General features: G+C 52.5%; 3 protein-coding genes across 7 annotated transcripts; 1 reads left to right on the top strand and 2 right to left on the bottom strand.

Moving 5' to 3' along the window:
- The first annotated feature begins 46 nt into the window (after window positions 1–46).
- LOC121442447 (cytochrome c oxidase assembly factor 3 homolog, mitochondrial) lies at window positions 47–1,048 on the top strand. The gene is made up of 2 exons (XM_041644019.1): window positions 47–293; window positions 555–1,048. Exons 1-2 carry the CDS (start codon window positions 80–82, stop codon window positions 665–667), a joined length of 327 nt encoding a protein of 108 aa, XP_041499953.1. The 5' UTR covers window positions 47–79; the 3' UTR covers window positions 668–1,048.
- Window positions 1,049–1,613: 565 nt separating this feature from the next.
- Wnk4 (WNK lysine deficient protein kinase 4) lies at window positions 1,614–16,871 on the bottom strand. Of its 5 annotated transcripts, none has more exons than XM_041644011.1 (20): window positions 15,958–16,871; window positions 15,772–15,846; window positions 14,333–14,505; window positions 13,309–13,529; window positions 12,909–13,066; window positions 12,339–12,427; window positions 12,039–12,255; window positions 9,222–9,486; window positions 8,879–9,000; window positions 8,580–8,638; window positions 8,367–8,481; window positions 7,986–8,102; window positions 4,481–4,618; window positions 3,943–3,985; window positions 3,270–3,850; window positions 3,124–3,163; window positions 2,620–3,019; window positions 2,331–2,530; window positions 2,069–2,166; window positions 1,614–1,958 (listed from the first exon to the last, which is right to left on the bottom strand). In XM_041644011.1, exons 1-20 carry the CDS (start codon window positions 16,564–16,566, stop codon window positions 1,956–1,958), a joined length of 3,723 nt encoding a protein of 1,240 aa, XP_041499945.1. In that variant the 5' UTR covers window positions 16,567–16,871; the 3' UTR covers window positions 1,614–1,955. The 5 variants fall into 5 exon arrangements, with proteins under 5 accessions (XP_041499945.1, XP_041499944.1, XP_041499943.1 ...); XM_041644010.1 differs by having other exon boundaries at window positions 3,124–3,184; window positions 3,270–3,847; XM_041644009.1 differs by having other exon boundaries at window positions 3,124–3,184; window positions 15,958–16,870.
- Window positions 16,872–17,694: 823 nt separating this feature from the next.
- Window positions 17,695–22,788, bottom strand: Vps25 (vacuolar protein sorting 25 homolog). The gene is made up of 6 exons (XM_041644018.1): window positions 22,701–22,788; window positions 22,348–22,493; window positions 21,569–21,622; window positions 21,123–21,211; window positions 20,277–20,352; window positions 17,695–18,330 (listed from the first exon to the last, which is right to left on the bottom strand). Exons 1-6 carry the CDS (start codon window positions 22,751–22,753, stop codon window positions 18,218–18,220), a joined length of 531 nt encoding a protein of 176 aa, XP_041499952.1. The 5' UTR covers window positions 22,754–22,788; the 3' UTR covers window positions 17,695–18,217.
- Window positions 22,789–22,993: the final 205 nt, after the last annotated feature.

Here is a 22,993-nt window from a genome sequence, read left to right as displayed (position 1 = left end):
CTACAACTCCCAGAGTCCCTTGCGGTGATCAAAGCCTACTATTCCCGGAGGGCTGGGCGGCTTAAGGCGGAGCAGCAACATGGCGGCGTCCGGAGCTGGTGACCCTTTGGGTGCTAAGGATGGAAATGCCCCATTCGCTCAGCGCATCGACCCGTCACGGGATAAATTGACCCCAGCGCAAGTGCAGTTTATGCGGCAGGTGCAGCTTGCCCAGTGGCAGAAAACACTGCCACAGCGGCGGACCCGGAACATCGTGACTGGCCTGGGCATTGGGGCTGTGGTATTGGCTATTTGTATCCGTCCTGACTATACCACGAATGGGGTTAGGGAAAAGGGAACGAGACGTGTAGCCTTTAATGTGTGGACAAAATGGGGTTAATACCTAATCCTACTATATCTGCGCTGCTCTTAGTGGTTTTGTGATAGCAATTCAGTTAAGGGTTCAAAAAGAGCAAAAGGGTGGCACTCCACAATCATTAATTTGGGATGATAACAAGGGTGGTAGAAGAAAGAAATGCCCATATGCTTTTGGTTTCCTGAACTCACCCCGCCAGATGGTTACACCTTCTATTCAGTGGCTCAGGAGCGTTTCCTTGATGAACTGGAAGATGAGGCCAAAGCTGCCCGAGCCCGAGCTCTCGAGAGGGAGAGAGCATCAAGACCCTAACTGTACGGACCATCTTCAAACTGCTGGAGCTCCTGTACCCCTTAAATGATGTCTGGCGATCTCACAGCATCGCTGCCTTCCTTCCTTCGAACTGTGATTGAGCCAAGAAGCCAGAGACTGTGCGCCTGGCCACTGCCGGGTGTGTGTTGGGGGGGGGGGGGATTGTTCATTTCACATGCAGTTTGTACAGTACTCAGCCTTCTAATTTCCTTGTTCGAGAGGTATGTGACCTTGCCTTTCCTCAAACTTTGTGGTTTACCCCTTCACCTCCCAGGGGCCCAACTGTTAAGGGGGAGGGTGTGGTGTATCTGCAGAGTTGGAACCTTAAGTGGGAAAGATGGGGTCAAGTTAAGAGAAATAAAATGAGTCATCTCTCCTGAAGGCAAGGCTAGTGTTTGGGGGCCGAGGGACACATGGCGCTTCTTGCTGGAAAGCGCCCTGGCAGTAACTGCCCTGGCAGTAACTGCGGGGGTGGCACAGCCCCAGGGAGCGGTAAATGTTTAACTAGAATTACTTTTTCCAGCAGATCTTTCCACCTGATTTAAGGGAGAGATTACTGGGCTGTTTGAGACCGAACCAGGTCTTAGGGAGAGGAAGGTCACTCTTTTGCTCTGAGCCTTAAAGACTCATAATGTCACAGCCTTTTCCCATCGTTGCATGGGTAGATGAAGGACAAGAGACTAGCACCTTCATTCTTTTGACATTCGCTGGTACCTGCCCATACAGGTCTAGGGTGGAGTCTGGAGAGGGTCATAGCTTGGCCAGGTGGATCACTGGTCATGGAGTTTCCTCATGACCTGGTGGCAAAAAGCCAGAAAACTGGGCAGCGTCCATCCTGCCTCCCATTGTGAGAGGAGAATGGCTTCTAGATCCTCGCCCGCCTCACCACACAAGTCTTTGCCCCCAGCTCCTAAGACATGACAGATACAGACCCACAATCCTTCCCAGTATTTTTATTGATTGCTGTTCACTTTGGTGGTGTAAGCACACCTGCTACACTCCCAGCTGGCCTTCTAGAAGCATCTGGACTTGAGTGGGATTGCTTAGTGGTTAGCCCTTGCCTGGGGAGGAGCAAAGATGAAGGGGGGGTAGGGACAGAAATGACATTTCCATACAGCTGAGCCCCCACATTGTTTTACTCTCTTCAGGATAACACAATCGCACTTTCTATGCCCCCTCAGTGCTGGGGTGTTCTGAGTTCAGCTGGTCACCAAAGCATCAGATTCTGAGAGCCCAGGTGCCACAGTGGGCCCTGGTGTTGGGGAGACATAGGACTTCTGTTCTGAATTCACTAGAGGGGAAAAGAAAAATGCTGAGGAAATGCCCAAAGTGGGGGGGGGGAGGCAAAGCTGCTGCCAGTCACCATTCCCTGGGCTCTCCCTCCATTGGGCCCGCCCTCACCATCCTGCCAACATCCCCGGCGAATGTCACCCCCTTGCTTGCCCGCTGCTCCTGGGAGCCGGTGCTGCTGCCACTCAGGGAGTTCCTTCGCATGATGCCTGGGAGCAGGATGAGGGAAGGAGAGCTCTAAGTGAAGGAAGGGGCAGCGAGGAGCAGGGGCTGGTTCCCCAGAACCAAGGCTAGACCACCAGGGCCCGAAAGATCCTGTCTATAGGGAAGGAGTCTCAAGGGAAAGGTGAAAGCTGGATGGCTGCCATCTCACCAGGGCCAGGGAGGTCAGAGCGCTGCAGGCTGTTACGGCGAGAGGTGGGGAAGCTGCCCTTGGAGAGGCGGCGCTGGCGGCTGGACAACATAGCGGCTGGGGCTACGATACCAGGCGGGGGCTGCTTCCCAAGCCGGCTGTACAAGTCCTCGATTTCTTTTTTCTGTAGGGTCTGCAGTGTCTCCACTTCTGATAAGTGTCTGAGGATGCACCAAGGGCAGGAAATGGCTAGTCACATACTTTGTGCTCCCAGGTTTACCTCTAGTTCCGCCGTCTTCCCCAGACTCACTTCTGCCGAAGAGTCTGCAGCTCAGCCCAGAACTCCTCATCCTCCCCACTGCTCTCTGACTCCTCACTGCTCAGACACAGGCTGCTGTAGGAGTAGTTCATCCACACTGGGCTGGGATGACTCAAGAGCGGGGAACTTCCTCCAGTCCGGGCCCCGTCATTCCCTTCCTCTTCGATCGCCACCCCTAGGCCCTCGGCTGCACGGTCACTCTCTGCCAGAGCCTCCCTGGTCTCTGGTCCTCCTGCAGCACTGTCCTCTGTGTCTGAGCTCTCTGAGGTCAGCTCAGGGGTTGGAAGTTTTAGGGAACTGGAGAGAGTTGGGGGTGCTGGCTGCAGGGGCGGCTCTGCCGGTTCCTTGGATGAAGTCACTTGGAAGCGCCCAACAAGCTGGGGCTTTCCCTCTGCAGGGAGGTAAGGCGGGAAGTGAGGAGGACAGAAGAAACTAGCCGGACATAAATGTGTTGGGGGTAACAGGCAGGGGAAGGTTGGGGATTAGGGGCCTCACCTTCAGAGATGGGCGCCAGTCTAGCTTCTCCCAGTAGTGGCTGAGCAGAATTTGGGGAAGCCTACAAAGTGTGGTACCATGAGAAAGGAAAGGATCCAGAACAGATCCCCCCCTCACCCCAATATCCCTCTCCATCCCCTACTCACCTCACTCTGTGTCTCCGCCATTTGGGGTAAAAGGCTCTCCTGGCCACAAGAAGCTAGGGGAAGGGACAGGCTAGGCAAGGGACCTGGAGGAGACTGAGAAAGAAGCCCAGGGGAAGGGGACAACAGGGACTGGGCCACGGTCATCACAGCCAGAGAGAAGGCACTAGCCAGAGAGAGGAGGGGGCCTGCTGTGGTAGCAGGGAGGGGGGGAGGAGAGGGGCAGGCAGGAAAAGAAGAGGGGCTGAGAGTGACTTGGGAACAACCTGGAGGGAATGGGTGGGGAGAGCTGGTGGGGAGGGCACTCACAGGAAGGTGAGAAGAAGGGAATGGGAACTGAGGAGCACTAGCGAAGGGTGGAAGTGGGGAGCTGGGGGTCTGCGGACAGGGGTTTGAAGAGACCTGGGAGAATGGGCAGGGATGGCATGAGGGTGAAGGGATCGGAAAGATGGGGCATGGGAAGACAGGGGGTGTCCCAAGGGAAAATGGGGTTCCAGGGGACAGGGGGGTTCCAGGAGAAGATGGAGAGGTAGAGAAGGCTGCCCAGCTCCTCTGTTCCGGGGAGATGCTTCTCTGGGGCTCTGCTGAAGAGGAAGGGTTGAGATTTCAGACCCCCGTGCCTTGTGCCCTCCACAAGGTCAACCCAAGGGTTGCGATGAACAGGAATAGAACCTACCATTTGGTGGGCCTGGGAGGGCAGGCGGTGCTGCTGGCTCTGCCTGAGGGAGAAAGGGGGCCTTCAGTCTCGGTGGGGAAAGCCAAGTCTCAGACGGATAGTTACAGGCTGGGATTCTTAAGATAGGACCCATGAGCCTCTAGAAATCCAGACACAAGCCTCTTGGGATTCAAAAGCATATGTGCTGAAATATTTGGAGGTAAAGAGGCATGAAATCTGCCAAACTATTCTCGAGCGGTTCAAAGGAACATAACATAGAATACAGAGGAAGAATGAGAAAGCTAGTCAAAAAGCCAGCCTTAACCAGGAAATCTGGGCAAAGGGCATCTAGGAATGGGCTCTATAGTTCTCGCCTATTTCAAGATAACAAGCTAAAAGTGTCTGCTCACTGTTTTCCAGAACAAGAGTCTGTAGCTTTCATCAGACTCTCAAACAGAGTTAAGAGCCAGTTGTAAAGTCCTCAAGATTAAGAGAAGTTAATCCAAGCAGACTGCTGAGGGCAGAGTCTGTTCCTGCTGGGGATGTCCGGAGGCCTGACCTGAGGGCTCAGGGCATCTTCAGCAGTCTCCGGAGGACCAGGATCTCTCTTCAGCAAGGTCTCCACTCGCTGGATAATCTCTCGGATCCTGCTCAGGAATCCATCTCGCTCCGAGGGCAGAATGAACTCATTGTACACCTGGCAGGGGTTACGGGATGGGAGGAGGCTGTTATCTCACCGTTGCTTCTCTGCTCCCAATGTTTAAACCCAACAGTTGATACCGCTGCATCATTTCCTGGGGATGTGTTGTGCGCCAGGCACTTGTGGTCCAGGAGGAATGTAGTCCAGGAACTGACATGCCTAGGATGTGTGTGCTGTGTGCACCAATGCTTTCCATGTATCGTCGCATGTAGCACCAACAGCCTGCTACGGTCTATTAATATCCTCCCTGTGCAATGAAGATAACTAATGCTCAGGTTAAGTCCAGCTGGCCTGGGGCTGGAGAGATGGCTCAGTGGTTAAGAACACTAGTTGCTCTTCCAGAGGACCTGGGTTCCATTCCTAGCACCTGTAACTCCAGTCCCAGAGGATCTGACACCCTCACACAGACATACATGAAGACAAAATACCAATGCACCTTCAATAAATAAATAAGATTTTTTTTTTAAAAAAGTTCAGTCGGCTCAAAGTCACGCTATTTGAAGCCAGGTCCACTAAAAGCCAGAGCCTAAATTCTTTGCACAGCTGCATGCTTTTGGGCACAATTTCTGCATTCATAGAAAGATTATAAAGTACATCACACGGGGCCCCAGTCACGCATAGCAAGGTTAAGGGGAACAGGGCAGTCAGTGGTAAATGTCACTTTCCACTCCACAGCCATCACGAACCTACTGCCTACCACGCATTGTGGGAAACGCTGTTGAGTAGGGGAAGCATGGAACATCGTGGTCTTGCACCCCACATCAATACACAGCAGGCTGCAAGTCGTCCTGGGGTGGGTAGAGCACTTGAGCGCCTTGCTGGTAGTGAGTATGGCTAAGATTTTTTTTTTTTTCTGGAGGTGGGAGGATCTTTAGCAAGCATTTCAGACCTGCAAGGTCTGGAGATCCGGTTCACAACAATGTGGGTACTGTACTATTGAACACATGCTTCAAAGTGGTTACGGCAATAAATTTTATGTTGTGGTTTAGTCTTACATTGTATTTGGTTAGTTGGTTTGGCGCTTTGTTGTTGTTTAGAGGCAGGGCGGGTGGGGGTCTTGCTACATTGTCCAGAGTGGCTTCAAACTTGTGGCAATCCTCCTGCCTCAGCTTCAGCTTCCTGAGGGGACTACAAGAACATGCCACTATACCCCACTTATAGTGTGCTTGGATTTTTTTTGTTGTTGTTGTTTTTTAAACTGCAATTTAGTCAGGCATGATGTAACACACCTTTAATACCAGCACTCATGGGGCAGAGTCAAGCTGATCTCTGTGAGTTTGAGGCCAGCCTGGTCTACATGAGCTAGTTCCAGGACAGGCTCTAAAAAAACTACAGTGAAACCCTGTCTCAAAAAACCAAAATGGCCATGCTTCCTGACTTTAGGATCACAGATAGCTGCTGCTGCTGATGATGATGATGATGATGAAAAGCAGCAAGATTCGGTCCAAGTCTCAAACTCTGCTGCAGAGACATGAACTAGGGAGGAGAGAAAAAAAATGGATCCTGGATCCAGGGGCGGGTCACTTGGATTGTGTGGATTCTGAGTGCACACGGGAACCATGGGGAAAGGTTTTCAGACCTACAGACCCCTGGATAGATAGAAACAGAGACAGGAAGGCGCCGGCCTCTTCCAGAACTGTTCATAAGTTCTGTGAGTTCAAGGCCAGCCTGGTCTACAAGAGCTAGTTCCAGGACAGGCTCCAAAGCCACAGAGAAACCCTGTCTCGAAAAACCAAAAAAAAAAAAAAAAGAACTGTTCATAAGTGTGTGGCTTGATAAAGACTCTGGAAGGGTCACATGGCTTGACGGAGGAGGACAAGCCTTCGATGTCTTTGCTCTGGAGACTAGGTGAATGGCCTCAAGGAGGAGGTGCTTTGTGAAGAATTCCTAAAGCCAGGTGTTTTCTCCACCATCTCAGCGGCTGACATCTGCCACCCCACTCTGCTGAAACTGTGTACCACTGGTACCTCTAACAAGAGCCAGTGTCATCTTGCTCAGGATTCTCCCTCTGCCTTCACTAGAATCCTCCTACTTCTTTGGCTCCAACTTGCTGTCCTTCAGTAACGTGCCCCCACTTCTCATTCTCGAGCAGGATGCTTGCAGGAGATGCAGTCTAGAAGCTCCCATGTCTCTCACTTGCACGTCTGTTTTCACCCCCAGCGCTGGACTGAGGACTCCTAAACCCATCTCTCTTTAGCTCTTCCTGGCCGTATCCTGTTGCCGTGGAGGACCTTGACTCAGCTGTTGCTCAAGCTCATCGTGACCCTTAAGAAACCCTGCTTTCATTCCCAACTTCTTCTCTCATTGAGTAGTCTGCTCCTCTTTGTTCCTCTGATACGGGTTGCCCTTGATATCCCTTCTCCCTAACTCCCTAGCATATCAACTCAGCAAATATTTATTGGGCATCCACTACCCACACTGCTACGTCAAGAACGTACTGGACTACACAGCAGTTTTCCTGAAGCAACCCTTAGATCCACCTTTTCTTCTCCTCCACATTCCATTTCACCTCCATTCCCGGGAGTCTGGCTTCTTGTGTCCACCTCCCAATCAGATTCCTCATTCCTAAAACCCTCCCACATCTCACAGCAGAACAGTCTACCTACAACCCATTCTCAGGGCTAGACAGATGGCTCATTGTCTGGAGTTCAATTCCCAACAACCACATGGTGGCTCAACCATCTGTAATGGGAGCTGATGCCCTTCTCTGTCATGTAGGCATACATGCAAATAGAGCGCTCATATACATAAATAAATAAATCTTAAAACAAACAAAAACCATTCGAGTTGTGTTTCTCTCTGCCTAACTTTCTTTGCTTTATAAGGTCTTGTGTAGCCTGTGCTGGCCTTGAACTGCTGTGCAGCCAAGGGCGACCCTGAACCCTTGATTTTCCTGTTTCCACTTCCTAAGTGCTCAAGATATCAGGCGTACACTGCAGAGCTGGCCTTCGGATGCACTCATGATCTGAATCCCACTTTCCAGGATTTACTGTAGGACCCCTTTCCTCCTGTGACAGTGGTTTCCGCAGTACGCTCCCCCCAACACTCAGTACTAACCACTAGCACTAATACTGTTCTGTGACTCCAGCCGGCCATGCCCTTCCCACCCTTCCCTGCCGTTCCTACTCATTCGCTAGGACGTGGGCCAATCCCATTCCCTCCCGTGCTGCTCCAGTCCGTGCTTTACTTCCAGTCGCAGTATGACACCTCTAGCAGGAACCACGTGCACACACCACTGTGTCTGCTCAGTCCTTATTGATCTCAACGTGTTCAGCCTGACTGTGGGGTCAGGGTGTGTCAGCACCTGTGGCCTCCAGGAGGGAAATGCTTATATCCAAATCTGCCCTGTCTCTCTCCCTCTCACCATGGCTGCTGCAATCTCCTCCGGGCTGTCCCCATCCAGATCAAATCGGAAGGTCACCATCTTGCTGTTGTGGGTCTGGAGCTGGCACTCCACAACTCTGTCATTCTGGTCTGAGACCTTTAGATTCAAAGTCAGCAGAAGGAAAGGCATCAATGCTTCTGCCTCGGTCATGTCCTCCCACCTCCTCTAGTCAAAGCGCGTGGGCCAGAGTGAACACTGAGAGCAGATTCTACCCCCAGAGTCGACACTGAAGCTAGACTAGATGCCTCGTGGGCACCAGTCACACACTGCAGCTCTGCTTTTCTGGCCCACCTCCCCTGTCTCCCTGGCAGTTCCCCACGGGTTCTGTAGGTTGCTCTCCAGCTCCTATGCTCGCCGTACACTAGTGACCCGAAGCCGGGATCGGGGTCTCCGACGAAGGCTCTTCACTGGAGGTTTCCTCGTCTGCCCCCCTTCTCCCATGTCACTGAGGCCTGATGCTGCATCTGAGGCACAGCTGGGCAGGGGAAAGAAGATAGAAGTGTTTAAGTGGGCAGTGGGGACCCAGAACTTTCTGTGTCTCGCCCTGGTACCCCAACTTAAACCAGAACATACCTGTCCCCAGGAGAAAAGTCACTGCCAGGGCCAGAGCGTGGAATGGACAAGGCGAAACTCTGAAAGAGGATACACTTCCTGAGATCAGGAGATAATAGCTGTTGATGGTAATTGTGGTGACCCAGGGAAATGGTGCCAGGGATGGGGGGAGAGAATACTAGGGAAATAGAACTGGAGAAGATAAGGACAGGAATAGTGTATTTCAGGAACAAGGGAACAGGTAGGAGGTTGGGATTCAAGAGAAAAGGATAGGTCATGAATCATTGGAAGGCTCCCAAGAGAGGGACCCCCCCTCTCACCGAGGGCAAGCAGAGATGGGACTCAGCGGGGCTGGATGGCACCCCCCCAGGGGGCTGAAGGACAGGGTCTGAGGCATCCAGGAAGCCGGAGGAGCTGAGGTAGCCATCAGTCTCGCAATCAGCTGGCAGGGAAGGGAGTGTATCAAAAAAATAATAATAATAAAGGACTGCGGTGGTAGAGGAGGGGACCTGTCTGTGCAAAGAGGGACCTGGAGCCAGGAGGGAATTGTGGGAGTATTTGTCCCTAAGGAAAGGTTCACAGCTAGAGTTGGAAGGCTGGATAAATGACAGCATTTCTGGGCTGGACTTCTGGGACCTAGAACTCCAAGTTGGGGTCACTTACAGGTGGTAGATGAGTAGCTAGCATGGCGGAAGAGGAAGGATTGGTGCTGGTCAGCCTCTGGTTCCTCGGGCTCGGGGGGGAAGGCACTGGTGGCACCAGGAGCCATGGACACAGTTGCTGGAGGAGGTCCTGACTCCTGTGGAAGGACCTTCAACTCCCTAGCTTTTCGAAGCTTCTCCCGCTTCCGCTGGATGGCAGCAACCCGTTCCCGGACTGCACGGGCCACTGGCTGGTAGTCAGCTTCGCAAACTAAGCCCAAGGCTACCTGGAGTCGGGGATAGAAAGAGAGACAGCTCCAGATTCCCCTCTATGAAAGACTCACCAGGGACTGGGGAGCTACCCAAGTTAGTAAAATGCCTACTGCACAAACATGACGTAAATCTGATCCCCAGTGCTCACGTAAGGGTCAGGCAAGCAAGCTTGTAATCTCAGTGCCGGGGAGGCAGACACAGGAGCTTGCTGGCCACCCAGTCTAGCCTAATTAGCAGGCCCCAGGTCCCAGTAAGAGACCCTGTCTCAAAAAACAAGGTTGCTGGTTCCTGAGGCATGACACCCAAAGTTAACATCCGGTTTCCACACATATGCACATACACACCTGTACATGCAGAAAGACAGAGACAAGACAGACAGACAGACAGACAGAGACAGAGGATGGATCCATCAGGACACTTTTAAACTGGCTTCTGGCCTTCACACATAGGCACATACACTTCTGTACATTCAGAGAGAGAGAGAGAGAGAGAGAGGAGGAAGGGGGAAGGGAGGGGAAAAGGATCTATTAGGACACCTTTTGAGGCCTCTAGGAATGAGGAAGGAGCTATTTATTGACTAAGTACCATATCTGTTAGTGAAAATTCATCCTTGTTAAGCCTTTTCAATAACATTGGGGAATAAACTTTGCTGCTGTTGTTTTAGACATGATAGTGATCATGAAGGCCTGCATTCCAACCCCCAACACCCATGTCAAAGCATGCACACGTATACATGCATGCATACATGCGCACCCACACAGAAAAATAATACGCCGCACACACACATACTCACTCATGCATGCACACACATGCCTTGCAGGTAATAGATCAAGATTTGATCTTGAGGGCAGGCAGGCTGGCTTTGTGTATAAAGGTGCCCACTGCCAAGCCTGACAACCTGAGTCAGAATGATGGAAGGAGAGAAGTGATTCCCACAAGTTGTCCTTTGACCTCTGCTTGTACGCTGTGGCAAATGTGCACCCACATACATACACAGAGTCACACACAAATAATATATAACTTTTCTTTAAAAAAATCTTTTCAAGATAGGGTTTCTCTGTGTAATAGCTCTAGCAGTTCTGGAACTAGCTCTTGTAGACCAGGCTGGCCTTAAACTCACAGAGATCCGCCTGCCTCTGCCTCCCAAATGCTGGGATTAAAGGTGTGCGCCACCAAGGCCCAACTACAAGAAAAGATTGCATCTATAGTCAAGCTGGGCAGTGCTTTGGCAAGGGCACTTCTGCCACATTCAGTCTCAAGTTATTATCATTAGAGACAGGGTCTCACTGTGTATCCCTGGCCTCACAATATAAACCAAGCTGGGCTCAGAGATTCATCTACTTTTGCCTCCTGAGTGCTGGGGTCAATAATATGAGCCACTGGAGCTGGAGAGATGGCTCAGAGGTTAAGAACACTGGCTACTCTTCCAGAGGTCCTGAGTTCAATCCCAGCAACCACTTGGTGGCTCACGACCATCTGTAATGAGATCTGATGTCCTCTTCTGGTGTGCAGGCATACATGCAGACAGAACACTGTGTACACAATAAATAGATTTTAAAAAAAAGAAAAAATAATATGAGCCACTACGTCAGGATAGTCTCAGGTTCTTGACCCAGCACAGATGACCCTTGACCTTGCTACTGCCATTACTCTATTGAGAACCCCATATTCTCACCCCTTCTCCCATTCAGGCTCTCCTCAACAAGCTTTTAAGGTTCTGCCCTGACATCGTCTATGCCCACACCTGCTTTCTCTTCCACCAGTGTCTGCTCCTCCCCTCCCTCTCCTTCCCTTTCAGTTTAGCTGTGAGTTTTGCAGGTGGAGTAGAAGAAGAGCGGCAGGGCCACCTGACCAAATCTGAATGGTTTGAGCTTAAATCCTGCTTTGTCATTTGTTTACTTGGGACTCCAGACAAGACAGTCTCTCTGAGCTTGCATTCCTTCATCGATAAGTTGGGATAAAATTGCCTTCCAAACAGGCTCACGTGAAAATGCTTCAAGTCACGTGTGATTGCTAAGGAGGACCTACCACCTGCCAAACAGTAAGGGATTAGAAAAAAAAAATCTGGTAACAGATAGTTTCTGGTCTAGCAGAGGAGAGAGATGGTAAACGCATTCTGGTATAAAACAAAGCACACGGTTGAGACTGTGTAGAGGTCCCACTGATATGGAAAGAAGCATTCAACTTTTAACTCCAGAGGAGTGACCTTCCTGGAATTGATGGTGCTAAGCATTGGGGGTGGGGGGACGACAAAGAAGGTGGAGAGGGAAAAATAAATAGATAAATTGCCAAGAAGGACATTCCATGATAAATGAATCTGCAAGAAACAAAGAAGCGAGGTTAGAGGATCCACGGTTGGTTCTGGAAAAAAAAAAAAAAAAAAAAACCCTAGCGTGTGCAGGTGAATTAGGGCAGGAGAGGCAGGAAGACCCCTGTAGGAGATGCTCCTCTGGGTGGGAGCCTCCTCTCGCTCCTCTAGTGGCCCACCCTGGCCCTCTCCTATTGACTGGTGACAGATTGGCCGAGCCCTTTACACGCTCAATCAAAACAGGACCTATCTCCTCACCATCTCCTGAGCCACCTCCTCAGCAGCGTCCCGACCAAGCTGGAACAGGAACTCGATGGCCTGGTTATCCCGTGGGCGCCCCCCGCGCCGCGCATCCTCCATGCGCAGCCAGAGTTTGAGACCCGGCTTCTCCCCGTCATCCTCTTCTGCCAGTTCCACGTGCACACCTCGTTCCTCGCGGAAGAACGCGTGGGCCAGGAGATCCTGAATGGTAAACCTGGGGACCGTGGAGAAGTGAGGAGCCAAGCCTGCTGCCACCCGAGCTTCGTCTCCACGTCCTCTCTGGCCCGGGGACCCCACCTCTCGTTCTTATCCGTGCGGATGCAGCCTTCAATGATCTCCTTCACCTCCGGCATCTTCACCTTGTAGAAGCTGTTGGGCTTTGTGCCCTGCGAGAAGAGTTGCATGAGGCCTCGGGTTGCCTGCGAGCCAGCTCTCAGGAAGTGTGCAAAGCAGGCAGTCTCCAAGGCTCGGGTGGGGGAAGGGTGCTGGTACTGAAAGACTCGATTTTCAAATCCATTCCCTCCACATATTGCTGGTGTGACCTCGCGCAAGACTTCCCGGTTGGTTGTTTTCTCATTTGTAAAGCGCAGAGCAGAACATTCGCCCGGCTCACCTGGTGGGACAACTAGGAAGATCTGCCGAGACTAGATGTGCAGCGGCTTGTAAACTCTTAGGATTGCACATATTCTTACTAGCTTGTGTGAGGGGCTTACGTGCATACAACACATTTCCGCTTCACTAGGGCATCTTTCTGTCTGGCCTGTTTTTATTGAGATAAAGGATACCGGCTACATACAGGCTAGTTAGAGGGCAGGAGAGTGGGAGGGCCTCTGGGGATCCCTTCTTCCCGAACCCCGTCCTTCTCACCGAAGTGACCTTGCGGTAGATTTGTGCTGCGTTCTGGCACTCAGAGTAGGGATACTCAGATGTAGCCATCTCCAGCATGCACATCCCAAAGGCGTACACGTCCACGGCCTCGTCGTACTTTTCCTCATACATCTCGGGGGCCATAAATTCCGGGGTCCCTGTTGGACCCACAGAAAAGGTCAGGCCTTCCTCTTGGTCCCCTCCCTCCATTCGGGTCTATCATGGGCTAAATAGCCCAAGGGCAACCCCGGGAGTTCTGGTGACTAACTCTTGCCCGAAGTGTGTTCTGGGGGCTGGAAGAATGGGTTGCCCTAGTTTGGGAGCTCTCCAAAGCCCTGTTGGAGCTCTTTTCTGATGTGGGGGAGCTAGCAATGAGAAAGGCCCTGCTGGAGAGACGCACCGATGACGCTCTTGGCAAAGGAGGCGCGCTTGAGTGTGGCCAGTCCGAGATCTCCGATTTTGACAGAGCCTGAAGGGCCGGTAATGAAAACGTTGTCACACTTGAGATCTCGGTGCAGGATGGGGGGCACGCGGGAATGTAGGAAATGAAGTCCCCGCAAGATTTGGCGACTCCAGCGCTGAAGGACTCGGGGCTTCATTTCGCGGAACCGCCTCAGGTACCTGGGAGAGGGTGCATAACCATGGTCGGCGTGGGGATATCGATTCCCGGACTGGAAAATTTCCTCTCATCCTACCCTTGCCGCCACCTCCGCGTCCCCTGCCAGATTCTTTTAAATCAGGTTCGTCGGGCCCAAAAAGAAACTGAGTCAATGAGTATGGTAAATAGGTTACAAAACTACTGACAGAGATAGGGTGACCGCCAAAGAAGGTGCTGTGGGAGCAGGAAGGAATGACTGTCCCAAGCGTGGGGGAGGATTTCACTGAGGAAATAACTTTTGCCTTGAAGGAGGAGTATTAAGTTCAAGGGTGAAAATGGGAAGAGATGGAGATTTTCCCCACTGAAGGACCACAGGAGTGACAGGGCAGGGTGGGAAGTCACTGAGAACTGGCTTTGTTAACTTAAGCTAGAAATGAGGGTGTATTTTAGGGACTTTGTGGACTTTACCCCAGGGCAGTAGGAAATCTTGAAGAGGTTTGAGGAGGCAAAGGGTCAGATTTCCTCTAGGTTGCAGGAAGATGGGATAACGAGGGGTTGGCATACTGGGAAAGGCTCCTTAGGGCTGCTGTTGTGTATGTGTTTGGGAGGGGGGCATCAGTAGTGTTGCAGCAAGGTAGGGAGGGCAAAGATGAGCAGTGAAAACCCAGCGGGGGAAGATATTAAGCAAAGACCTAAGAGACGCTGCTGTCTGCTGTTAAGCACAACAAAGATATAGACATGGGAGGGCATTGTCGTGATTGGGAGAAGTTCCCAGGGCCTCGGAGTGACGTTCCATCCTTCCCCTCCCACCCAGGCCAGAGCTCACGTCTTGAGCGTGCCGGAGGTCATGAGTTCAGTGACCAGCACGATGCAAACCTGGCCCCTCAGCACCGACTTCCACGAGTCATAGAAGCGGACGATGTTGGGGTGCTGCAGCCCCTTAAGCATCTCAACCTCCTCGGAGAATCGCTGCCGTTCAGCTCGAGATAGTTTCCGAGTCTGTGGGATCGGACGATAGGGGTCACATCAGACCCAGAACCCCAGGAAGAAGAGCACGGGATATCTGGGGCAGAACTTGGGCGGGGGGGGGGGGGGGGGGGGGCGGGGCGGGATGAGGGCAGGAGCATATGGCCGGGGTACGATTGATTGGTGAGATCGCTAGCCAGAAGGGCAGCAGACCCCCGACTTTTGGTTGGTCTCTTCTTATTGCTCCAATAACACACCCATCCTGGGCCTGGGGCAGCAATCCGGACCCCCCGCTGGACACAAGCGTCTTTATGCACAGGTCTGGGAGCCGGTGCTCAATAGCGCCTTTGTGGCCTCCAGAGCCGACTGTGGAAGTTGGGGAGGAGGGGGGCTTGTGCCCTGGGGCTGGCAGCCGGTAGGCAGCAGGCAGCCCACGGGCCGGGAATTGGGGCCGGCAAGAGGTTGGCCCTAAAACCTAGGAACTGCAGGCTCTAGAAAGAGGTAGATGAAGGTATCAAGAAAAAAAAAGATCCTGTATCAGGGCCAGGAGACCGCCCCCCATGGCTGGGGCTGCCCACCCCTCCTTTCTCTCTCTCCCTCCCTCCCCCTCCCCTGAGTCTGGCCGATTCTCCTGGCCTGGCTTAAAGCCTGGGGCGCGGCACTAGCAGGCACTAGCAGAGAGTCCTGTGCCAGAGCCAAAGTGGAAGGACCCCTCCTCCTGGTTTTGTTTCCTAATCTGGATCTTGAGTTTCTGGGACCACTCACACTTAGAATGGGAGCAACGGGAGGAAGAAAGTGCTAAAAATCTGTATCTTCCTGAAGTCCAAAACTTGCTAGAGCTCAGCTCCTTTGGCAATGGAAAGGGAGAACCCAGGTATGCAGAGGGGTGTGAAACCAGACTGGACTCCAGCTTCAGCTAGTGTCCTGTCCCTGCTCCCTGAAGTTGCTGCGAAGTCTGTAAGGCTGACTGCGTCGGAAGGAACCTGGGGAGCCCCCTTCTGCCATAACTACCCTAAATCTTTTTGGAGGTGGAGAGGACTTTGGCCTCAACTCCGGGCCTCCCACATCCCAGTCTCTTAAGTTTGTAAAGAGGGAGGAGGAGGAGCGAGAGGACCAGGGTCACAGCACAAAGTCTCAAGACTTAGAGGAAAAAGAGAGGACCGGGCAGTGGTGCCCAGGGCAGGAGACTGAAGGGTCTGCCTCCCTCCCTACTCAGTTTCCCAACACTCAGGTTTGTAGAGAGGCTTGAAAGTGAAGCTAGCTATGCGCATTGGCTCATTGGGAGCCACCATATACCACCTGCCTCAGTTTCTCCGGAACCCACCCAGAGTCAGTGAGATCATGCCGGCAAGAAGAGCAAGGGTGCCTGGACATCTGATAAGAAAAAAAATGATCCTTTTCTTGATGTTGTCCTCCCGTTTTCCCAACCTGCGACCTCCAAAGGGCCCCATCCCCAGGTACCACAGAGGGGGCGCCCAGCCACACCTGCAGTTCACACCAGGCCACCTCTACCGTGGTGTCGGTGTCTAGCCCTCGATACACCGTCTTGAAGGAGCCTCTTCCAATCTCAATGTCAAACTTGAGGTATCGGCCGTCTGGAGACGTTGCCACAGCCTGGGTCTCTGTGTCCTCTTTCTCTTCCTGCTCCCGCCGCCGCTCCCGGGCTGCAGCATCAAGAAGCCTCGGTGGTTCCCGGGACCCGGGACCTCCCGAAGGTACCGTGAGCTCAGGACTTGCCAAGTCTGCAGCCTTCACCGGGGCTGCCCCGGTCCATGTGCCCTCGGAGGTTTCTTTGGCGTTAGGAGGTGGGCTCTTCGTGCGGCCAACGGGGTCCGGAGGATCGGGGGGTTCCGGAAGGAATGACACTGGTTGAGACCAGGAGCTCAGCAGTCCCAAATCGACTGAGCTGCGGCGGTTCGGTCGTGAAGAGCGGGGTCGGGGTTCAGCCTTCCCAGAGAAGCGGCGCACTCGCCGAGGAGGTGGCCCCAAGCGAGTTGGCCCCGAGGAGGTGAGAGCCGGCGGTGGCCGCAGAGCCAAGTCAGCCTCGGTTTGGGACATGGGGACCCCGTTTTCCGTAGTCCGAGGTGCTAGCATGGGGAAGGGCCGGGCGCCGCAGGGCGGAAAGCCAGGCGACTGGAGGCGGCGGCCTGACAGGCGGACCGGCTGGGTGCGCAGCGCTCCGGCTGAGCGGCTGGGGCCCCAGCCCCCGGCGGGCCGTCCTGGCGACCCGCCCCCAGCTCCGCCCCACGACCCGCCCCCAGCCGAGACCGGTCCTCACCCCCTAGGGCCACCCCCTTGTGAGCCTGGCGCGTTTTACCGCGTGGAGCTGGGGTGCTGCCCTCACCTCTGCCGCCCGCCGCTTAGCCCCCCGGCCGCCCGCCTTGCTCTCCAGAGTCTCCGCCTTCAACCCTTTTCCCCGGCAAGAGCTGAGTGAGTGGGAGGAAGCGGTGGGTGTGCTCCCGCACAAGGGAGAGCCAAACATGTTTGGGGTGGGGGAGCTGGAGGACACTGGAACAGGAGATGAAAAGTGACTGAGGCTCCCAGCCTCAGTGGGGAGGAGGGTAGCTGGGGAGAGGCACCACTAGCCTGCACGCCCCTGATAAGGCAGCAAGCACTACCCAGCCCTAATCAGGAGCAGCCCCAGGCCTAACATCGGTGTTGGAAAGGTAAGGTTTTTCTGACTCAGCTAGACCCCCTGTCCACACAGACGGGTGTGTGTACTCTAGGACAAGTGCCACCACCCCCAACCAAGAGCTGGTCACCCATCAGCTCCACCCCACCTTGGCCTGAGTCTGGCCCTGGCCAGAAAGGCTGTTTTTGCTGTGGGCTCTCCTTCCTCCCCTTCTGTTTGCCAAAGTCTTCAATAAACCAAAGTTCACATCCGGTCCCCCCCCCCCCCAGCTCCCCTTGGCCACAACTACCCCACCCAGGCCAGATGGGTGGAGGGAGGGGCTTCAGACTAGTTCAGGACTTCCATGGGAGAGCAAGTAAGAGACTCCAATTTAGAGAGCAGTCTGTCCTCCAGCCATGTTCCAACAGCACTCCTCCACACAACCCACCCAGCACATGGAAAACTAGGGGCTCCCTGGAGACCCCAAACCCAGCAGCTCTTCTCTTGTACAAAGGCCAAAGGATTCTTCTCTCTCCTTGGCTGGGACTCAATCAGGTGGAACCCGCCCCGCCTTCTGCAGCCCTATTCCAGCAGTAGTAACAGGCAGGCAGTGGGAGTAGAGATTTTAATATCTTAAATCAGAGTGGGCCCGCCTTTCACTGCCAGGCCCCTTCTGGGGCTTCCTATCTTCGTATTGCCTGGAAGGCTGCCTGCAGCCAGGGCTTCCCCCATCCCCTAAGAAGGATCCAGCACCAGCCTGAGAAAGGAGGCAATAGCAGCTAAAGGAGTGGGAGGGGGGAGGAGAAAGAAGCGTGTGCAGGCGCATGTAGGTGTGTACTTATGTGTGAGAACACATGTAAAGTGTCAGGTTTATAGACCCTGGCCCAGAGACAGTCTAGGATGGGAAAGGAGGTAGGGCAAGAAACATCCTTTCTCCCTGGCACCGTGGGCTCACCCTGTCCCAGGGGTAGGTAGAATGGATTATGTGGGAAGTATCCCTAAGTCCGAGCTTTCAGGACTTGAGCCCTTTGAGTCTGGTGGAGTGAGTGATCCAGTCTGTGGGACACTTGGTCTGTCTCCTTTTGAAAGCCCTGGAAAGGTGGGAGGTAAGAAGTGGAGGGAGACAGGTCTCTGCTAGAAGAACTTGACTCCTCGGCCATCACTGACAGTGATAATCTCAGCCTTGTGCTCCTGCTGTAGGGCCTGCAGAGCACGAAGTAGGGTCGCCTCATCCAGCCCATGGAACTCTAGAGGGGAAGAGATGGTCAGTCAGGACACTCAGTTCTTTCGATGGCCGAGCTAGAAGCTGAGGACTCCAAAGCCAGGCTATTCTATTCGTGTGCTATCTGTACCACTGCAGCCGTCACTCACACTTCCTGGGCATTCACTGGGAGTGAAGAGTGGAAGGCAGCCTGGACAGCATGAAATGAAGCAGCAGGCTTACTTCAGCCTTCTCAGTTCTACCTCCAGAGCCCTCTTTCTCTTTGCTGTTATCAAATATCTAACGTACCATGGACACCCTTTGCCTTTAGGACCACAAGTAACCCTGATAATCTGAACTAGGTCAGGGCCCATGCACTGGACAGTGAGCCCATCCAAACATCTGTACAAACCAGGAGATGTGCCTTAATACATGGAAGTATAGCTGGCACCCCTAGCTAGGAGACTGCTAAAGTTCACAGCCAAAATCGTCCTTTCCTAGATGAAAGGGAGCTAGGGCCAGAGTATTCAGAGATATGGGAAGGTACTGTCAAGATGTGAGAGGCAGCAGACAAGCCCTGACAGGCTTGCTCACCTCACTACCCCCCCACAGGGAGCCCAGCTCAAGTCAAGGAGTGAGCATTCTGAGGAAGCTTCCAGCTTTGTACAGGCTGAGTGGTGGGCTGGGCCAGGCTGCAGTGCTGAACTCACGGGGTGATGGTGGGAACAGCACGCAGAGGCCTGCAGGGAGGGGAGACAGCCAAGTAATGTAAAGTCTGTTGGAGCACTCACAGCCTGGCAGAACACCTACCCCCGACCCTGGCAAAGACCCAAACTTTTGGTGATCCTGGGGATCAGAATAAAGAGTCACTGGGAAAAAAAAGCTCCGAAGGTATTTTCCCTATGTAAAAATCAAAGGCCACACAAATCCTCGCCTGGCACAAACTCAATATGAAATGGGCAGGGGGTGGGGCTGGGGGTGTTGGCCCGATCCCTTCAGCTGACACCCACAAATCTTGAGCCTTCTATGAGAAGGAAGGGTGAAAGAGAGCTTGAGTCAGCAAGGAATGAAATCCCAAGTTTAATCCCCCACGCTGGTTCCTCGCTGGCTTTTTCAGCAACAATTCTTAACACAGCCCTAAAAAATCTAAAAATACACCAACATCCACAGCAATATAAGTTGGTTTGTTTGTAAACTCAAGTGGTATGGAATGTTTAGATGAGAGTTCAGTTTTGAACTGCGCTGGAGAAATGGCTCAGTGGTTAAGAATACTTGCTGCTTGTGTGAAGGCAACGGATTTGGTTCCTAGCACCTAAGTGACTGCTCACAACAGTTTTAGGGGATCCATCCAGTGACCTCTTCTGGCCCCCATGGGCACCAGGCATGTATGTGGTGCATATACATACGTTCAGGCAAACGCTCATGTGCATAACATAAAAATAAACTTTTTCTTTCTTCCTTCCTTTCTTCCTTCCTTCCTTTCTTTTTTGTTTTTTGAGACAGGGTTTCTCTGTGTAGCCCTAGGGGTCCTGGAATTTGCTCTGTAGACCAGACTGGACTCAAAATCAGAGATCCACCTGCCTTTGCCTCCTGAGGGCTGGGATTTAAGGCATGCGCCACCACCGCCCAGCTAAAAATAAATCTTAAAAAACAAACAAACAACAACAACAAAACCCACAGAACTGGGGCTGGAGAGATGGCTCAGAGGTTAAGAACACTGGCTGTTCTTCCAGAGGTCCTGAGTTCAATTCCAGGCAACCACATAATGGCTCACAACCACCTGTAATGAGGTCTGGTGTCCTCTTCTGGCATAGAGGTATACATGCAGGAGGAATATTGTATACATAATAAATAAATCTTTAAAAAAAAACCTACAGAACTTTGCATTATGGAATTTAGAGGCAGAGAAATGGTGAGTCTGAAGATGCACTAAACCAATACTGGAGAGAAGAGGGTTCTGATCAGAGACCTGGAAGAAGAAAAAGGAATTACCTTCGTCCTCTGTGTCTTCCCCACTGGTCAGTTCATACAGGGTAAACACAGAGTTGTTCTGGCCGCTCCTGGAAACCTGAGGGCACAAACAATGAGGGCTGAGCAAGGCCCGCAGATCTGGGAGAAGGTAAACGTCAGCTCTACCTTTTCCCTCCAGGACTGGTGCCTACCCCCAGATCAGGACTGTCACCTCTGCAGGGCCCTAAACCCATTAGCCCTACAGGTGCTATATTTGTCTGTGTACACACACATTTGGAACCACTAAACCACAGCCGTTCACGTGTCTCAAAAGTGACCTCTCATCCTGGTTGTTTTCTGCTCAGGAATGGGTGGTGTGTGTTTGTTATATTTAGGTTGTTGGTGCTTCCTCCCCTCCTTCTCTCTTGGGAGTGTTTGGGGATGGTGGTAACGTGGAGTCCAAGGGACAGAGTACGCTGTCCTCACACCCACACTGGTTCAGAAGGTCTCATTCATGGGAGTGACACCATGAAGGCACAGTGGGAGAGGGAACCCAGGTCTTTTTTTTCCCTCTCTCCCTTCCTTTCCCCATTTATCTCCTGTGGCCAGAGGCTCCAGCCAACAATAGCACTCATGGTTCCCAGTACTGCATTCTCCAAACATGGCCTCACGTAGCCTCTGGCCTCCTGCAGGCAAAGAAAGGGAGATTCTGTGCAGGAGAGACATTGAGTCACTGAAGGATGGTTGCCAGAAAGGCCCGTGCTTCCGTTTTTGCCCACTCCCACTCTGCCAAGTTTGGATCTAAAAAACGCCAGCTATCGGCTGGGCACAGGCAACAATTCTTCTTTGCCATGGGTCATTGCTTAGTGCTTAGCAGGGTGGCCTCACCCATTGATAAATGAGTTTCCCCCATTCTTCTGGCCTCCGCCACATGATCAGGAAGCTAGACTTATTCTTATCCAACCACTCGAGGTTCCCTGTAAAACAGATACTTATGAAAGCATCATGCTCTAAAAAAAGGGACAGAGAGGCAAACACCAATATAGGGCAGAGTGGAAGAGACTCCGCTTTCAGAATAAGGGATTCAATATTTATTTTACTATTCTTATGTATAAAGCATCCTATTCTCCTTAGTCCATCTCTCTTCAGGTTTAGGCCATAGAGGGATTTTAATTTGGGTAACTAATGGGGGAAAAGAATTGGGCCATCTCAGAATACTTGCGGCTTCAAGCTAGAGGAGACAGAAAAGTCATTAAGAGGAAAAGAGATGCCCTGCTCTGCCCTCAGGAAAACCCAAGGAAGAAGAACACAGGTATCGGAGGAATTGAACCTACCTTTCTTTCTTAGCTCCTCTAATACAATCTGGATTGACTCCACAGGAAGTTTTCCTGGTTTAGGGTTAAGGGGATAGCCTATGTGTGAACTGGCTTAAATAAAAATCTTCAGAGCAGGGGCCCATGATGAGATGAGTATCATCTAGTCCCTTCCTTTCCCTGCTATCCATACACGCAATTTTGGAAGAAGATACAAGTTAGCTTTTGTATAAGGTAAAAAGATACTCCCAAGAACTGGCAGAGTGTGGTTGTACAGGCCTGCAGTACCAGCTCTTGTGAGATGGATACAAGAATCGCCAATATACAAGGATGGGCTGGGTCTCAAAAAACAAAACAAAAAACCCAAGAATTTTTAAAAATAAAGGGTGTTACCTTCCCCATTCCCTTCATTCTCTGTCCTTTTCTTCACATATTCTACCTATGAATCAGTCAGCAAAAATAAATGACCCTTACTTCCTGGGAGAGGTGGAGTAAAGTACAGAAAATTATTAAAGGTGGTTTAGGGGTTTGACCCTCACAGAGACGAGATTCAAATTGTTTAAAACAGTCCAGTTTGACTTAACGGCCCAGATTGTAAGACCCAGAACTTATTAACACTAGGGCAAGGGGCTGGCACTGCTTGGGAGGGTGCGTGTAAAATGACTGTCTGCCATGTATCTGTCTTCTCCCAAGTCCAGTTTGGGCAGAAACCTGCCTAAAGCGGGGAGATGCCGTCTGGACAAGTAGAGAAGCGTGGGAGTGCATGTGTGTGGGCTATGGAAGAGCCTGAGGGAGGATACGCTGTAGCTTGACGTTGTTGAAGAGCGGGCTCTCCTGGGCTTCCATCACCGTCATGCTGGACTGTTTGTGCAAGCGGCAGAAGGACAGAACCAGAGAGCACCAGGCGGCCAGCTGCTTCTGCCGAGTGTCCACGTTCGGCTGTAACCTGCCGGGTGAAGGGAGTGGGACGCAGAATTAGAGAGCGTGAGAGGGCGAAAGCAGCACCATTAAGGAGAAAGTGATGTGCTGGCTGGACGGAAGGCGGCCGGAGGCTCCTGTCTCCCCCGGAACCCCAAGTGAATCATCCGGGCTGGGCCCTGGACCCCGGGGAGGGGAGGGAGGTGCACGGGGATTCTCGGGGTCTGAGCCTCACGTAAAGAAGGGCGGGAAGCGGTACTGCCACGGCCACTCGAAACTCATCGCCATCGTAGTAGCCCAGAAAACCCGGAACCGACAAGGGGCTTCCGGTCTCCGCCTCGGCACGTCCGGGTAGAAAGCAGAGCAGAAAGGTTCCGGACTCCTCGCTGGAGGCGAACAGCGAGATGAGAGCGGTCTTTGTCGCCAGCCAATCTGACGCTGTCCTAAAAAAAATTTCACCATGCAGACCAGAAAGGGTCCTGGAAGTCTTCTGGTTTGGCGGTGGTAGCGCACGGCTTTAATCCCAGC

The sequence above is a fragment of the Microtus oregoni genome, unplaced genomic scaffold, assembly GCF_018167655.1.
Source record: "Microtus oregoni isolate MIOR12 unplaced genomic scaffold, Mior012 000091F_ref0000469, whole genome shotgun sequence".
NCBI classification, from domain to species: domain Eukaryota; kingdom Metazoa; phylum Chordata; class Mammalia; order Rodentia; family Cricetidae; genus Microtus; species Microtus oregoni.
Note: the sequence above shows the minus strand (reverse complement) of the source record. Positions and strands in the feature narration are given on the sequence as shown.

Bases quoted from the DNA above. Each gene is read 5' to 3' on its own strand.
- LOC121442447 (XM_041644019.1), top strand. From the start codon at position 80: ATGGCGGCGTCCGGAGCTGGTGACCCTTTGGGTGCTAAGGATGGAAAT. The intron at 294-554 runs GTATCCGTCCTG...TCACCCCGCCAG, and splicing joins GGCTGTGGTATTGGCTATTT to ATGGTTACACCTTCTATTCA.
- Wnk4 (XM_041644009.1), bottom strand. From the start codon at position 16,566: ATGCTAGCACCTCGGACTACGGAAAACGGGGTCCCCATGTCCCAAACC. The intron at 8,639-8,878 runs GTGAGAGGGGGG...ATCCTCTTTCAG, and splicing joins CCCATCTCTGCTTGCCCTCG to AGTTTCGCCTTGTCCATTCC. The intron at 3,986-4,480 runs GTCAGGCCTCCG...TTTCTCCCTCAG, and splicing joins AAGATGCCCTGAGCCCTCAG to GCAGAGCCAGCAGCACCGCC.
- Vps25 (XM_041644018.1), bottom strand. From the start codon at position 22,753: ATGGCGATGAGTTTCGAGTGGCCGTGGCAGTACCGCTTCCCGCCCTTC. The intron at 22,494-22,700 runs GTGAGGCTCAGA...TTCACCCGGCAG, and splicing joins CGCTTCCCGCCCTTCTTTAC to GTTACAGCCGAACGTGGACA. The intron at 21,623-22,347 runs GTATCCTCCCTC...ACCCTAAACCAG, and splicing joins CAACAACGTCAAGCTACAGC to GAAAACTTCCTGTGGAGTCA.